This window comes from Notothenia rossii, assembly GCF_949606895.1.
Source record: "Notothenia rossii genome assembly, chromosome: 6".
NCBI lineage: Eukaryota > Metazoa > Chordata > Actinopteri > Perciformes > Nototheniidae > Notothenia > Notothenia rossii.
This window is the reverse complement of record NC_136909.1, coordinates 49,381,040-49,397,296: the sequence shown is the minus strand read 5'-3', so window position 1 is coordinate 49,397,296 and position 16,257 is coordinate 49,381,040. Positions and strand designations below refer to the sequence as shown.

The window sequence follows — 16,257 nt, the reverse complement described above, 5'->3', positions numbered from 1 at the left end:
AGGGCAGCCAATGGACCAGCACTTCTTTACAGCCCTTTGAAACCGAAGAGAGGACAAAAACTAAATATTAATTATTTTAATTTATAATTCAATACTTCATTGCATTTCATCCCTGCAGGATTAAGTTGAATTATTTGAAGTATTAAAGTAACGTGGTATGGCAGGAAAGTTAAATCTGGTATATTCATTTTAATGTCACCTTATATATATATATATATATTCATGTGTGTTAGATTTGAAGGGACAAAGTATATTTTCCCTCCCCAATATATTGAGGTGAAGTCTTTGTGTTTAGAGAAGGATGGGAGCAGGGGACATCCTAATTTGGGGATAGCTCCAAGACTCTGGAATGTGCCCCTCGTAAAAGAAGAGGGTGCGTTACACATGCTTGGGGCAAATATGTGTGTTTTCATTGCAGTAAATATATGTGCTACATGATTACTGTTCAACTATACCTCTGTTCTTATTCTTTCATGTGTGGGTACTAAATGGCTACAAACATTGTGGAGAAATTAGCTTAAACATGTTTTATTACTATATATGAAATGGAAGCAGCTTTTATGACAGGGACGAGAGAGCTGGGGGAGGGGACATTCTTCCTAAGATTTTCAGCATGTCAATTATCAGGGAAATCTACTTGTTTTCAATAGATGTGTGTGGTTGGTTACTTTGTATTAATAATAACAGTATGTGTAAAGGAAGCTGGAAATATACAATGTGAAACCTTTTATTTGAAGTAAAGATGTGAACGATAGCTCAAACAAATGGAAAGGCGGTAGGACAAATGAGTGTGTTCTCTATATTAGGCCTGTGTGAAGTTTGACTATTTGAAAAGCATCTCTAATACTGCTTAAGAGCATAGGTAATGTGTTCCTCGTTATTATTGATATGAAAGTAATTAACATGTATTACGTATATTTAGCCAACTATAACAACTATATCTTAAAACATACTTTTAACTTGTGTGTGGCAGCCTGAGGCGGGAAGATGGACTCAGGGACAAAGGGCCATAAAGGGGATGTGTGTGTGCTGGCTACAAGATGTGAAATAAGATAAGGAAACTTGTTGTTGAGAGCAAGTTCGTACCAGACACCAAAAGGTGTCTGGTCTTCGTCAAACTGAAAGACACTTTTTGTTTCCGGGTTTCTTCTGCTGTGTCGCACTGATTGGGTGCGACAGGCCATATGTTGGTCTCTGCCAATAAGATGACCTCTGGGGGAAAGCACGCACACACCTCCTCCTGTGTTTTTAGTATGAAACACTGTGTTTTCCAGGGGTTCGATCTCTTTTTCTTCAGGCTGACCAGGAGAGTAAGACAGGAGAAAGAGCAGGAAGTACTTCCTTTGTATTTGTATTGTTACCTTGTATCATTAAAGCAAGATTATTGTTTAACTTGTATTCTGGTGTTTTCTTAATCCCTTCCTTTTTACGAATTTACCCAGCTTATCAAACGACACGCGGAGACGAGGTTGGTTTTAAACATCCTCCAAATCTCCAACAAGTGGTGACCCGACGTGTCTGAGTGGGGTGTTTTCGGGGAAGAGACCACCAGCAGCAAGCGGACGGAATAGTCTAGGGCTAAACATCTCGGCCTCTTCTGACAACTAAAAACAGAGCTCTGTATCAGGTGAGCAGACACCAGTTTAATTCGAAATCTGTGACCATATATATCTGTGACCATATTCCAAATTTTAGGGTTGTCAGACGAAGTTTACAGTGTTTTTTTTTTGATAACAATACGGATACGTGTTTTAGCTAAAAGGTAGGATATTAAGTTCTTACAGCTGGAAGGGTATTGGAGTCCCTGGCTTAAAAAGTGGAGGTACAGAGTCCCCACAGTTAGCCTGTCTGGAGTAGTCAAATGGTAGTATTAAGTCTCCATATAAGACTGACTCAAAATAACGAATCCACAGCTCGACGGGCCTGGAGATGAGTTATTTTTTATAAGTGATCCAAAGGAGAGTAACGCAAACTTCAGAAAGTCATTCTGAAGTGACCGGGCCTCACTATATCCTTTGGTGTGTTGGGGTTGAATCTATAAAGCCAAACGTCACGATAAAGAGTTCTGTAGGCCTGGGTTACGGCTCCATGTCAGCGTCACATCGTTGAAAGACGGTGTTGAAGCGCGCTGAGAGGCTTGCTAAACTTGTTGAAATAAACATCGGACAATAAAAGCTGAATAGACTGTACGGGGAATTTTTTCTGTGAATATTTACTAGTCAGATAAAGAAGCAAAGTTTAAGCCTGCTGCTTCCAAAATCATTTCTCTCCTCAGTGAGGTGGAGCTCATTCCTGGTCGGGTGGCGCCATCTGGTGGCCAACAGGGTGTGGCACAGAAAAGACAGACTAGCGGTTCGAGTATCGCTTAATAGTATAGTTTGTTAGCTCCATCTGCTGGACGTATTTTGTAGTATCTCTTGCAATATTGCGTTACACCTGGAAGACGCTTTAATCCAAAACAACTCACAATAACTGCGTTTCACCAGGAACATACCATCAAAGAAGACAGGATCATTAAACTATAATCAGGTTTTATAAGTGCCAAAACATTTCAAGTGCTACTCAACTGGCTTTCAATAAGCCAGTCCGCTGCTCCTATATAAGTGCTTTATTGGTACTTTTCTGTTATTACATTTATCACTCAAGGTGGAGTTCAAATACATGTGTTTATACACTCAAACTATTTACACGTCTAGACAAAGGCAGGGCAGTTAAATAAATACAATAACTACATTAGGAGTGACAACGAGCATTGACCTGTATATCACCAATTACTAGTGAACAGATATTAACCTAGTCAGATAAATACACGCAAAGTCAATATGGAAGGGCAGTTCAAAAAAGGTGATTTAGACGTCCCAATTCCCGGAAGTTTCCAAGAACAATGGGGACAGATTGAGGGATTGATTCTAAGTGGAACAAAACAGGGAGACAAGAAGAAGGCTTGTGGTGACCTTAAGTTCCTCCATGATAAAATGATAAAAGAAGATAGAGTGGGAGGAAATGAGACTCTAGGAAATTTAGGCTCAGCTCTGAATCTTTATGAGTGACAGCTTGTAAAGAAACTGGGAAACCTAAACGAGCAGAAACCCGGATTGTTTGGCCGTAAGAAATTAAAGGAAGAGAAAGAGGCGGTGGATAAATTGAGGAGGATTTGCCCCAACGCAGCACTTGTCATGAAGGGGATAATTGCTGTTCTCCCCCCAGTCAAAAATCCCCCAGTCCTGGTAGCAGCCCAAACACAGAGGGGGAAGTTTCAACGCTCTAGTGACGTTGGCACTCTCCTGATCCCCGAGGACATTCAGGAAACTTGCGTGCTGACACCACCACCCACAGATGACGACATACATCAATATGTTGCAAAACGTATCAAATTTTATAGGGATATGACTCAAGAGGACACCTCTGCCTCAGACAGGGGGAAACAAACTCTCAGCAGTGCTGTAAATGACGTGTGCACTGTAAGAAGGGCTGGTTCAGGAGAGAGGTCTCATACAGGAAATGTAGAGGATCAGTTTGTCCCAATTACCTCCCCCCTGATTTATCCGGATTTATCCGGTTTATCTACACAACCGCCTGCATACTCTTCCCCTGTCCTTATCGCACCCCCCAGGTATAATCTACAAATGCCACTGAAACAAGTGGGCTCTGGGTCAGCCCAAGAACAAGCAGGTGTAAGGGGGGGTAACTTTAAAATAGTGGGTAATGTTTCGCTAACTCCTTTAAGGAAGACCTCCATTAAAAAGGGCGATAGCAGCCCCACACCGGAAGAATTGATCGCCATTGTAGAACAATGTGACGAGAGGGAGAGACAGGAGAAAGCACGGGCCGGCGATTACAGACAGCAACGGGAAGAGAGAGCAAATGATGAGAAAAGCAGAGAGGATGGTAGTAAGGACAGTCAGGATAGTAAGGGGAACTATCACCAGGAAGCGGAAGAATTACTGAGACGGGAGAAGGAAGAAATAGACAGAGAAAGTCAGATCAGAATGAATGGAGAGCAAAATGGCGGTGGCCCACAACAAACAGGTGGGGAATGGTATGGTGACAGTTCTCCCAATAATGAGGGCGGTTTGTGTGACATGCCGTTCCAAGAGCGGCAGGCACAAACAGGCCGTTTCTCCACCAGCAGGGGAGGGGCATCGAGGAATGACAGTGGTGAGTGTTCCTCTAGAGCAGAACAGGGAGAGGTCAACGGCAGGATGGGCAAGAGCAAGGTTAAGCACATAAATATGACAGGAACAATCACTGAACTGACTGCTACACAGGTTCTTGCACTTCCCCGTATGAATTTGAGATCCCAACTAACCTCAGAAAACCCCACACCTCTTGCCTTTATTGCTCCAGTATTACAAGCTCCTTTGGTGGCACTCCCCAATGGGAATACCGCTTACCACCCTTTCTCACTAGGAGATGTGCATGCACTGGTTGACAAAATGCCGCTATCTACTGAGGGAGGGAGACATTGGATGAGGAAGTTTGCTGATATGTCAGTAGGACAAACAATCTGCCTTGGAGATTTCAGGAGGATATTAGCACAACAGACTTCCTGCCATGACGTAAAGAAGGTTGAGGAAAGATCAGGAACAGTAAGGATGAACGATAACCAGCCTATCTCTTCCAACAACATACACAGCTTGCTGAGCTTGGCAATGAGAGAACATTTCCCACAGACGGGAGGAGGTTACGGCTCACTGTCTTTCACGTTCACACCTGGGGAGGCCGCAGCAACCATGTTGCTCAGGTCACGCCAACAATACATAATGTCTACTGACAGTAGTCCAGAAAGTAGTGACCAACATGCAGATGTTCCGTAAAGCAATATTGGCAGCAGTACCTGCCGTGATTAAAGCTCTTATGGAGGACAACCCAGAAGTGGATCTACTAACCACGCATACATGGGAGCGTCATTTGGGCCATCATTTAGGCAAATTTAACAAACAACACACAAAGAATAAAACCGAGGAGGAAGAGTTGAGAGTGCAACTACTCCGTACTCAGCTAGAAATAGCACGTAAAACAGTTCAAAGTGAGAAGAAAAGTGCCAAACAGCTGATTGTTCATCCTGTGGCACCAGCAGAGCAGGCACCGGGGCCGCAAGACCCAAAAGGGGTTTTTCCCAACCAAGGTCCATTCTATAACCAGCCCCGATATGGCTACAATAATGGTGTTCAGCAACAGAGGGGCGGGTTCAGAGGCAGAGCTAGAGGTAGAGGAGGGTTCCAAACAGCTTCAGGAGTGTACCAATATCAACAGAGGGCGTGCTTCGTCTGTGGACAGGCCGGCCACTGGTACAAGCAGTGCCCAAAGGGAACCCCTCCACAGGAAGGGCGGGGACAAGGGGGACAGAGAGGGCATGTACAAGAGCACAGAGCAGACATGCAGTATTTCCAGGAACCCCAAGAGGCAGCCCCACAGGCCCAACACCAAGACCAGGGTCACGTTGCACCAAATGCAGTAGCTGCTCCCTATGGCCAGTTTCCCCAGTACGAACAAGACTGTTACCCACCACAATGAGGTCGCCCAGGGAACCCTGAATGTACGGGCCTGGCGGATCCTTACATGGACATGACTGTAAAAAATGCGAAATTACCATTCCTTGTTGATTCAGGAGCTAGATATTCAACTATCAACTCCCCCGTTTTCAACACATCCAAGTCCGGTAATACAGTGTCAGTCATAGGGTTTTGGGGAGAAATAGAGCAAGTACCGCTCTCTACGCCATTAACCACCAGAATGGCGGGCCAGCTATTTTTACATCAGTACATTCTGGCACCCCAAAGTCTGGCTAACCTCATGGGGCGGGATGTTCTTATCAAAGCTAATGCCTCCATCCTCTGTTCCCCCGACGGACTAATACTATCATTCCCAGATGGCACTCGCCTCAATTGTTCGCTATCAACCATAAAGTCAGCTTCTCAAATGATGTTGGCCCAATCCACTGCAGCAGAAGCAACTCAGTATGCCACTATATACTGGGGGTTGCTCGACCGGCCCCAAGACAAGACACCGGGACTATTTTCCATGTTTCAACAATGGAAGCCGTGGATTAACCTCCTCAGGCCTTATGGTTCCCCCCCAGATCCTCCCCATCTGACGCTGAATTATGATAGAATGGACGACCAAAGTTATGCATATGCGTATGACGCAGAGGTGGCTATGTCCATTTGGGATGTCAAGCGGGGGTGGCTGCATCTGTTGAACTCACTGATGAGCAACTCTATTGGTACCGTATGTCAGCTGAAGCCACACCACACATTTCATTAGCTATCGGGAAGGGCTATGAAGCTAGGGAACTTGGTCCTATGGTAAAGACACTGCTAGAAGTCGAGGATTGGGAACCAACACAAATAGCAGCACTCACATACTCTCCCTCACACAAGGCTTACGCTCTAAAAATATGCACACAGGAATGCATCTCCATGGAAAGACACGAAGTGGAGAGACATCACGGTAGAGAAAAAACTGACCATTCATTCACTTTTGACATGAAGCGTGACCTCCCACCTGACCTGTGGGCATCTGACTCTCATGACGTAGGTTTCTGCTCAAAGGCTGCACCGATAACATTTGAAGTGAGTAGCACTATGCCTGTATATCAACCACAGTACCCTGTTAAACCACAGGCAAAAGGGGGTATCAGCAAGGCAGTTGAGGGTCTGAAGAGAGCAGGGGTGTTGGAACCCTCACAAAGCGAGTGGAACACTCCAATACTCCCGGTATCAAAACCTAGCGGGGAGTACAGAATGGCTCATGATTTAAGGACCATTAATGCTATTACAACTACAGCTCTGGTACCAGTTCCTAACCCATACACGGCTATTTGTAATATCACACCTGAACATACCTGGTTCACCTGTATTGACCTGGCCAACGCTTTCTTCTGCATACCTCTGGCGGAGAAGATGAGGCCTATTTTTTCATTTACAATGGGAGGGGAGAAACTACAGTACAAGATATTGCCCCAAGGCTTCAGTCTGTCTCCAGGAATATTTAACAAAATACTCAGGGAACAGCTAGATGGCGTTTCATTACCAGAGGGGGTGGTGTTGATCCAGTATGTAGATGACCTTCTCATTGCAGCACCCTCCGCAGCCTCTTGTTTAGAGGCCACCAGGAACCTACTGGTTCGCCTCCGTGCAACAGGGTTCAAGGTCTCCAAGAAAAAGCTACAATGCACCCGTAAAGAGGTGACATTTTTGGGCAGAGATATCTCTCCAGCAGGTACGGGCATGTCATCAACACATCAGGAGGTTATATTGCATCACCCAAAACCCAGGACAGTCAAAGACATGTTATCTTTTCTGGGTCTCACAGGCTACAGCAGACACTATATCCCAGAGTATAACCCAAGAACAGCTGTACTGAGGACACTGATCAATGAGAAAGGCATGCGCAATCTCACTGTCACACTGGACTGGACACAAGCTGCAGAAGCTGCGTTCATTTCTCTCAAACAATCCATGTCCCAGGTCACCTCTCTCGCCTCTGCATCCTATGCATTGCCATTTTTCCTTGATGTTTCTGAAAATGAGAACACAGTAAATTGTGTTCTATTTCAGAAAAAGGGGGGTTGTAGGTCAATACTGATGTACATTAGTGTCACACTGGACAGAGTGGAGAACAGGGAACCTCCATGCACAAGACATGCAGCAGGTACAGCACGTATCTTAAACAAAATTTCCCACATTGTGATGAGACACCCTTTGACAGTACTGACAACACATAGCATTGTCTCTTTTGTGAACTCAAGTGCATTCACAATGACTTCCACAAGACAGACCAGGTTAGAGAAAACTCTGACGCAAGCACACATCACCTACACACATGAAGGAGTTAACAGCGCAGACACCATTGGCAGCGGAGAACCCCATAGGTGTGAGGAAAGAATCATCCAGGATGCCCTGGTGAAATAGACCATGGTTGACCATGGTTGACCATGGTCAACCATGCTCTCCGAACCATGGTTGTACCATGATCAACCATGGTCAACCATGGTTGGGAAGTGGCATCACGGTTTGAGACCATGGTAAAATGGAAACCATGGTTAACCATGGTATCAAACCATGATTCTTGACCATGGTTAGGAAGGAGAATTTGGTTGATCAAACCATGGTAGACCATGGTCAAACCATGGTCAAGCCATGGTCGACCATGGTCAAACCATGGTCGACCATGGTTAAACAATGGTATGGTTGACCATGAAAACAATGGTCAAGCCATGGTAGACCATGGTCAAACCATGGTCGACCATGGTTAAAATGGTATGGTTGACCATGAAAACAATGGTTGACCATGGAACAATGGTGGACTGTCGGTACAAAATGTCAAAGAACAATGGTTGACCACAAATAATAAAACAATAGATTGATGCAGACATAATGGTGTTGTTTATGAATGACACATGGTTTACAAAGATGTACATTTGAACTTCAAATTAGAAAAGTCTGGTTAATACAAGTTCATAATTCTCCAATATATTTGCCCAGCTGGGGCCAGACTTTTTTATTTTGTGTTTTATTGATCCACTGACATTAAAACAGACAATTTGGGCAATTGCGACAAATTGTTAAGCAAAGAATTTTTCCTTTTCTATTCCCTCTCTCCATTCAGAAAAAAATACCAATGTTCACACCCCCCCCCCCCCCCCACCCCCGTCTGACCATTGAAGTGAGGTTATCCCCCCCCCCTTCCAAAAATCTAAAAAGTTGAAGAAAATATGTAAAACACAAAATAAAAAAGTCTGTCTTGAAGAGCATGATCACCTACTTGTTCATGTTGTACTCTTGGTCAAGCATTTCTGTACAGCATGAACAAGTGGGGTGATCATGCTCCTCTTCAGCTGGGGAAATTTCCCCATCACAACCGACAGCATTCTGCCAAAAAGTCGCAGATCAAAGGGTGGCTTGGCAGTTGTTTTGCTGTTTGAAGCCTTCCCCGAGACGCTGTGGCTTAAAATGTAAGCCCGGGGGAACAGCTGGCACAAAACAATTTTGACAGCCAGGAATGGTTTGTCCTCGTGCCGAATCAACTCATGAAGGGCCTCCTCCGAAGGTGATGGTGACGGTGATTTTGGCGACGGTGATTTTGGCGACGGCGATGTTGGCGACGGTGATTTTGGCGACGGTGATGCGACCTCCAATGTTGGCAGTGATGGTGATGGTAGAGAGCTGCCATGTTCGGCAGGGTTGCAGTGGCGCCTAATTCTCTTGATCTGCGCCTTCAGCTTCCTCACCTCCTCTTCCATTTCCTTAAACTCTTTACGAGTTACAAAGCTGGAAAACAAAATGCGTATTTTTTAGGAATCATTTTGTATTATTTTTAGGAGGAATAATTAAGTACACATTTTTCATGAAAATTAATTAACATATAATGTCAGTAATTTTGTAGTTCTTTTTTTAAATTATGAGAACTGTACCTTAATCCTAAAAAGGTATTCAAGTGTAGCATAGGGCCTACTTGTTTTAGCTTAATTTTCCTTTTGGCTAAACATCAACTCATTAGACTCCTGAGAAATAGTTCTCATCTTTCGGGCTACTCGTCTTCTTGCCTGAAATCGGACTCGTTTCATGTTGTTTGGTGTCACCATAGCTGTACAAAATGCATGATTTTTTTACAAGGAATACTAACAGATCAAATGTTTGTAACCATGGTAGTATTGTCAGTATTTTTCTAAATTGTTAGAACTGTTACCTTAATCCTAAATAGTATTCAAATGGTCCAAAATTAAACATACTTGTTTTAGTTTAGTTTTCATTAGACATAAGACTCCTGAGAATAAGCAATTAAGCATGATATAAGTTCTTACTCGTCTTTGGGTCTACTTGTCTCCGTTGAACTCGTTTGAGGCTGTTTGGCGTCACCATTGCTGTACAGAAAAATAATATTTAACTGAATAAAATATAAACAGAAGAACAAGACACTAAAGTACAGGAGTGCCCGGTAACATGTTTAATTAAATATTTTTTTAAATACAAAATTAACATATTTCATGATTTACAGTATTTATCTTGAAACCTACCCATTGGTCTTCTCTGCAATTCTTTGGGCCATGTCGGCCACCACAGGGACATTCACTGGTGTCTTCTTTGTTGGCTTTTGGCCTTGGGCTGGCTTTGGTTGATCAGTGTCACAGACCCTGGTGACCTCCTTCGGCTTTGGTTCCACCTCCTCCTGCATGACCAGGGCCTTTTCCAAAAAATTTGGATCCTTGGAAAGAATATCCAAGTCTTTCTTTTGCCCTGTAAATAAATTAGATCAACAAATATAAATGTTAGCACTGGTTAGAGTGTAATTTTTAGACCAGTGAAATTACAGACAGATTTACAGTAGAAATGGTTATGCCATATGGCCTGTCTAAAAAAATAATGCTCCACAAGTGTGACGGAGGGGTAAAAAATAAAAAGTTGTATAAATTGTTTTTTGGTGTGAATACTATGAAAGTTGATATATTAAATATTTGAAAAATCACATATAATATTGCCAGTTTCTTCCGAATTATGTGTAATGTGTATGTTTCTATTGTGTTTCGCGGTTTTCTAGAAACACACCTTAATTGGTATAAAGTGTCAACACAGCAAGTCATATTAATTACATACACATTTTTATCTCTCAAATTACCTTAACCAATACATGTATCTAACAGTTATAAAGGTAAAATTTGTATAAAGCCATGATTATAAAAAATATATTTACTGCAAAAATTGTATACATTGTAATTCAAATAGATAAGGAGGGTAGACTACCTTGCACTTAGCATCTTTAAAAAAGGTACTAAAATTTAATATTTTCTGAAGAGAAACTATCAAAATTCTTCACAATATACTAAGGCCCTAGCCTAGAATAGTTGAAAATGTATCAATCTCATTTGTATAATATGAGTGTCAAATTAGTTATGAGATCACAAAGTCAGAATTTGTATTTATCCACTGATGCATAATGTGGCAATACATTCACGCAAAGGTAGCTTATATACTCAAATAATGAGATTTTTGCATTTAAAATGGTTTCAAATAATTCTCAAGATCAAGCTCTTATGATTTAAAGGTTAAACAGCTCCAAGGAGACTGGAAATGAAAAAGATATAGGCCTACTGTCACACAAAAAGCGTAGCGTATGTTATAGGTCTAACACTCCTGACATTTTGACGTGCATAAAAATCATTTATTTCGCACAAAATTGTACATATATGTATTATATATATATTCTACATATATCCTCTAGGCTAGTCTAGGCCTATAATAATAATCATTGTCAACATATACACAGTGATAGTCATAGTTTACATACCTATACTGTACACTATGGCCCGGTGCAACCCAGGGTAGCCAGGGCACTGAGCTTGTACTTCTTCCCCAACGTGGTACTCTGACAGCTCTTTCCTAGGTCTTTTTATCAAGTTCAGGCTCACGACCGTCCCCTGTCGGTCTGCAGGCCACCACATCAGTGCGTGTGTCGTCATCTTGAGTATCTTGGCTGAGTTACACTTTAATAAATGACTTGCAGATGTAGAATTAAAATCTAGGCAATTTGGCCGATCGTGACGCTAACTGGCAAGATCGGAAAAGGTTGCCTTCGCGCCAACGGTTATGGAACAGCGAATGGCATCATCTGGATCATCTGGGATTTCTGGAGACCAATCAAAACACTTGACATTCGGCCAGTCTGAGGAAATTTCCGCGGGAGACTGCTCCATAGACTCCAATCGCCCGCCGAGAAAATACGAGATTTCGAATGAGACTTCGAGAGCAAGACAAGATGGCGTACTGTGCACGCAACACGAGTTCATATTTACTTTTAGGCTGAACTCGTACTCCTAAATGAACAAACTGGACTCATTCAGCAAACTACAAAGATGTCAAAGGAAGACTGCTACTCGATCCAGACTGACACTGATGGAAACACAAGGTTTAAGTGTTCTGAATGCGGGAGGATTCTATCACGGAAAGAACGCATCCTGTCTCATCTCGTCAGTGCTCACAACAAAAGTAAGTCTGCCAGATGAAATTCGATTTTTGCGAGATAAGCTTAGTCTACAGGGCTCGACATTAAGGATTGCCCGATGGCCCGGGGCCATCTAGTATTTAGCGCGGGCCATGAAGCCTCACCTGCTGGTTGCCCGATCGGGCAATCTATTATACCAGTATCATGCAGCTCGCGGATCCAGTAATGAGTGACCCGACAGTAAAACTAAACATATCTATAACTAGTTTAGGTAGTTTGAGAGGTAATTAAAATAGCTACGTGTGATATTCTAACCTGAAGTGTGTGTTTTGTTCCGCTCACCGCTGCATGTGATCATGCAGAGCTGCGTGTCGACTCGTCAGCAGCAGCTGATCTCTCTCTCCCGTCAGATTAGACTTCACTCGCGTTTATGTCCATATCGATCGGATCCAGCTAGTTTTAGCTAATGATATGACTACCTGCTTATTAAAAGACACCGTGACCTAAACAATAAGTGTCGCTATGCAACTGGGTGAGGCCACAAAGTATAGCGCAGCATTATGCATTTGTTTGCATGCCCACCGGAACCCCGAGGCATTAGCAACAGATCAACGCACAATCAACCCATAAAGCACATCTCTTCCTCCACATTAAGTGTTACACATTAGAATTGACTACTCTTGTCTGTCACATACTCTTCTTGTCTGTTACATAAGTGGCGCAACTGAAGCGGTATTGCGCTAAAGGGAAATTATTTTGACCGGACATTTTGACCGAAGAGATTTAGATTTGCTTGCTTGTGTGTGTGTGTGTGTGTGTGTGTGTGTGTGTGTGTGTGTGTGTGTGTGTGTGTGTGTGTGTGTGTGTGTGTGTGTGTGTGTGTGTGTGTGTGTGTGTGTGTGTGTGTGTGTGCCATCGAAGCTAATTTAATTTATTTAATTTATTAATTATTTAATTTAATTTAATTTAATTTATTATTTATTTATTTAATTTAATTTACACAAGCTAATCATTTAATTTTCTTTCTTCAATTTGTTGTTTATATTTGTGACCCCATTTAAGGCAGGTTTAGAACAAGGGTACATGTAGACCATGGTTGACCATGGTTTCTAGAAACAAAAGTACGATGTACAAATGTAGGCCATGGTCTACCATGGCTGACCATGGTTTCTTGAAACATAGATTTAGATCATGTTCTACCATGATTGACCATGGTTTCTTGGAACAAGGTACATGTAGACCATGGTCTACCATGGTCTAACCATGGTTGAAGGAAACCATGGTTAGACCATGGTTATAAAAACATGGTAGACCATGGTTGACCATGGTAGAATTTGGTTACCATGGTCAGGCACCATGGTATTTCATGGCCGACCATGGTTTTACCATGGTTGGCCATGAAATACCATGCTGACCATGGTCAACCATGGTCAGATTTCACCAGGGAGTGAAGCTAAGAATAGATCTCAGAGACGAGCCTATGCCACATGCAGAAAACCTGTTCACAGACGGCTGTTGTTTTAGACACCCCACCAAAGGGCTCCAAGCGGCCTACGCAGTCGTGAGTCAAACAGCTGAGGGAGAGTTTGAGGAAAGATCAACAGGAGAAGTAACAGGGAAAGTCTCAGCACAGTTGGCAGACGTAATGGGAGTCATTGCAGCATTAGAGCTATCAAAGGGAAAATATGTAAACATCTATACAGATTCAGCATATGTTCATGGTGTCATACATGTGGAGATGCGCCAATGGATGCGAGCAGGATTTGTAACATCCACCAATACTCCCATCAAACACGAAAAACAGATCAAAAGGCTTGCAGAAGCAGTAATGTTACCCAACAAACTAGCTTTACTTAAATGTAAAGGTCACAGCACGGCAGACAACTATTTGGCTTGGGGTAACAATGCAGTAGACAAGGCAGCTAAAGCCAAAGCAGGGTATATGCCCCAGTTTCAAATGCTGGTCTTAAAATCTGCTGACTTACTGCCCGCAGTAACAGATGATACTCTTAAAGAAGCTCAAGCAACAGGGTCTCCTCAAGACAAGACAGTATGGTTAGACAGAGGAGCTACCAACAAAGACGGGATATGGTACTCCCCAGATGGGAGACCAGTGATACCCCCAGGATGGATAAGATCAATGCTTAAAGAAGCACACGGCCCAACACATTGCGGCAAAACTCAAATGAACAGACACCTGACTCACTGGTGGCACCCTTACCTACCTGACATGATAGCTAATTACCTAGAGGAATGTGTAATTTGCTTAACCCATAACATCAGAGCCACTGTAAAACCGCACCAGGGAAAGTTTCCTTTACCTAAGATGGCAGGAGAAGAAATCATAATTGACTACACTGACATGATTGACAAAGTAAGAGGGTTCAGATACTTACTAGTTGTAGTCGATGCATACACAGGTTGGCCAGAAGCTATGCCATGCAGGAGAGAAGATGCAGACTCAGTGATCAAGTTCTTAGTCACTCATTACATTCCACTACATGGGTTTCCTAGGAAAGTGAGGTCAGACAATGGCAGCCATTTCAAGAACCAAGACCTACGCACAGTAGAACAGTCTTTAGGACTCAGACACAGTTTTGGAGCTGTCTATCACCCCCAATCTCAGGGAAAGGTAGAAAGGATGAACCAGAACATCAAACAGAAACTCAGCAAGGCATGTGAGGAGACAGGCATGAAATGGTTGGAAGCCTTGCCTCTGGCTCTCATGTCAATTAGGAGCTCTATAAACAGAGGGACAGGCTTCTCCCCATTTGAGCTGACACATGGCCATCAATTTCCTGGCCCAGGGGCCTTGAGTGTAGGAAAGGAAGTAGAGGTCCTGAGTCCGAAACCTTATTTCCAGCAGCTTAAGGGATTGGTGTCAGGATTTTCCACTCAGGTTGCTGATGCCAAAGGGGGACCCGAAAAAACACGAGGCCAACACAGCGGAGTTCGTCTGGCTGAAGGTCATCCGGCCCAAGTGGCTCAACCCCAGGTTCACCGGCCCCTACAGAGTGACCCAGCGGACATCCCATGCTGTCCGCTTAGAAGGAAAGGGGGACATCTGGTACCACTGGAGCCAGTGTGCAGCGGGGAAATCACCTGGAAGGACCCTCGACGACATCCGGACGGACCTGGCTATCATCAACGCGGACATCCCTACAGCAGACGACTTGGAAGCAGGCATCAGCGGACTGGAGGAGAAGGACCTCGCGGACATCCCTACAGCAGACGACTTGGAAGCAGGCATCAGCGGACTGGAGGAGAAGGACCTCGCGGACATCCCTACAGCAGACGACTTGGAAGCAGGCATCAGTGGACTGGAGGAGAAGGACCTCGCGGACATCCCTACAGCAGACGACTTGGAAGCAGGCATCAGCGGACTGGAGGAGAAGGACCTCGCGGACATCCCTACAGCAGACAACTTGGAAGCAGGCATCAGCAGGCCGGAGCACGAAGACACAGGACTTCACGGGAAGACAGAGGAACCTACTCCCCTCTGATCAGGTTGCTATAAGCTACACATAGCACCTCATTTACTAACCCATTTTTTGAGGGAAGTGGTATCTTAATCCACAGTTTAGAGTCATCTATTAACCTATAAGAAGACCCCATTTATAAACCCAAATTTAGGGAGTTGTTTTCTAAAAAAACCCATATTTAAGGGATTTGTCTTTCTTTTTACCTCATGTAATACTGACACAGGGACCAAAACCTCTCAGAGAAGAATAGAAAATGTCTGAAGGAGCCCTGAATTTCCTGATAACCTGTTGGTCGCTACTAGTGTTAGGAGTAATAATCTACTTGTTTGCCCTGCTGTATGTACATTGTAACCTTTAAAATCATGGTTGAGTGACCCAGTGGTTCACAGCATTTTTTATAACTTGGGTGTTAACACCAGACGTTAGAATAGACGTATACTGACACTAGAAGGGTTGGAGCTCACAGTATAACTATGTATGGTAACTGGAAATGTTTAGCGGGATTAGCCCTGGTTTCTACTGTGATTGTTGCCATTATTTTAATCTTATGTGATTCCATTGACCACCCAGACTCCACTCCTCCGCCAAATGAATCCGTAACTAGAGTCAAACGGGGCCATTATGAGACAGTAGTTACCCCAATGTCTCCTAGACAAATCTTCACTCTCCATGCAGGTAGTGATGGAATAATACAACTCGACCTGTGCAAAATTGCCCCCTGCAGAAGCCTCGACAGTACCTATTCCTACCTAGCCAAATATGTCTGCTTAGCCCCTGCGGTATGTAACAGAATCACCACAGATACGGTTAAAGGTGCTCCTTGCATTTACAG

The 16,257-nt window shown here is 43.6% G+C and overlaps 1 protein-coding gene across 3 annotated transcripts; it reads right to left on the bottom strand.

Moving 5' to 3' along the window:
- Positions 1-8,663: 8,663 nt before the first annotated feature.
- On the bottom strand, positions 8,664-12,637 carry LOC307044528 (uncharacterized protein). Of its 3 annotated transcripts, none has more exons than XM_079689836.1 (4): positions 11,290-12,637; positions 10,022-10,241; positions 9,809-9,868; positions 8,664-9,275 (listed from the first exon to the last, which is right to left on the bottom strand). In XM_079689836.1, the coding sequence occupies exons 1-4, from the start codon at positions 11,459-11,461 to the stop codon at positions 8,774-8,776; spliced, it is 954 nt and encodes a 317-aa protein (XP_079545962.1). In that variant the 5' UTR covers positions 11,462-12,637; the 3' UTR covers positions 8,664-8,773. The 3 variants fall into 3 exon arrangements, with proteins under 3 accessions (XP_079545962.1, XP_079545964.1, XP_079545963.1); XM_079689838.1 differs by having other exon boundaries at positions 12,286-12,637; XM_079689837.1 differs by lacking the exon at positions 9,809-9,868.
- Between the last annotated feature and the right edge of the window lie 3,620 nt (positions 12,638-16,257).

What these genes read in the sequence shown, in the direction of transcription:
- LOC307044528 (XM_079689836.1), bottom strand. Translation starts at nt 11,461, where the DNA reads ATGACGACACACGCACTGATGTGGTGGCCTGCAGACCGACAGGGGACG. An exon ending in GGCCATAGTGTACAGTATAG is followed by an intron (nt 10,242 to 11,289) that starts GTATGTAAACTA and finishes ATTTATTTACAG; the next exon opens with GGCAAAAGAAAGACTTGGAT. An exon ending in ACAAGTAGACCCAAAGACGA is followed by an intron (nt 9,276 to 9,808) that starts GTAAGAACTTAT and finishes TTTGTTTTCCAG; the next exon opens with CTTTGTAACTCGTAAAGAGT.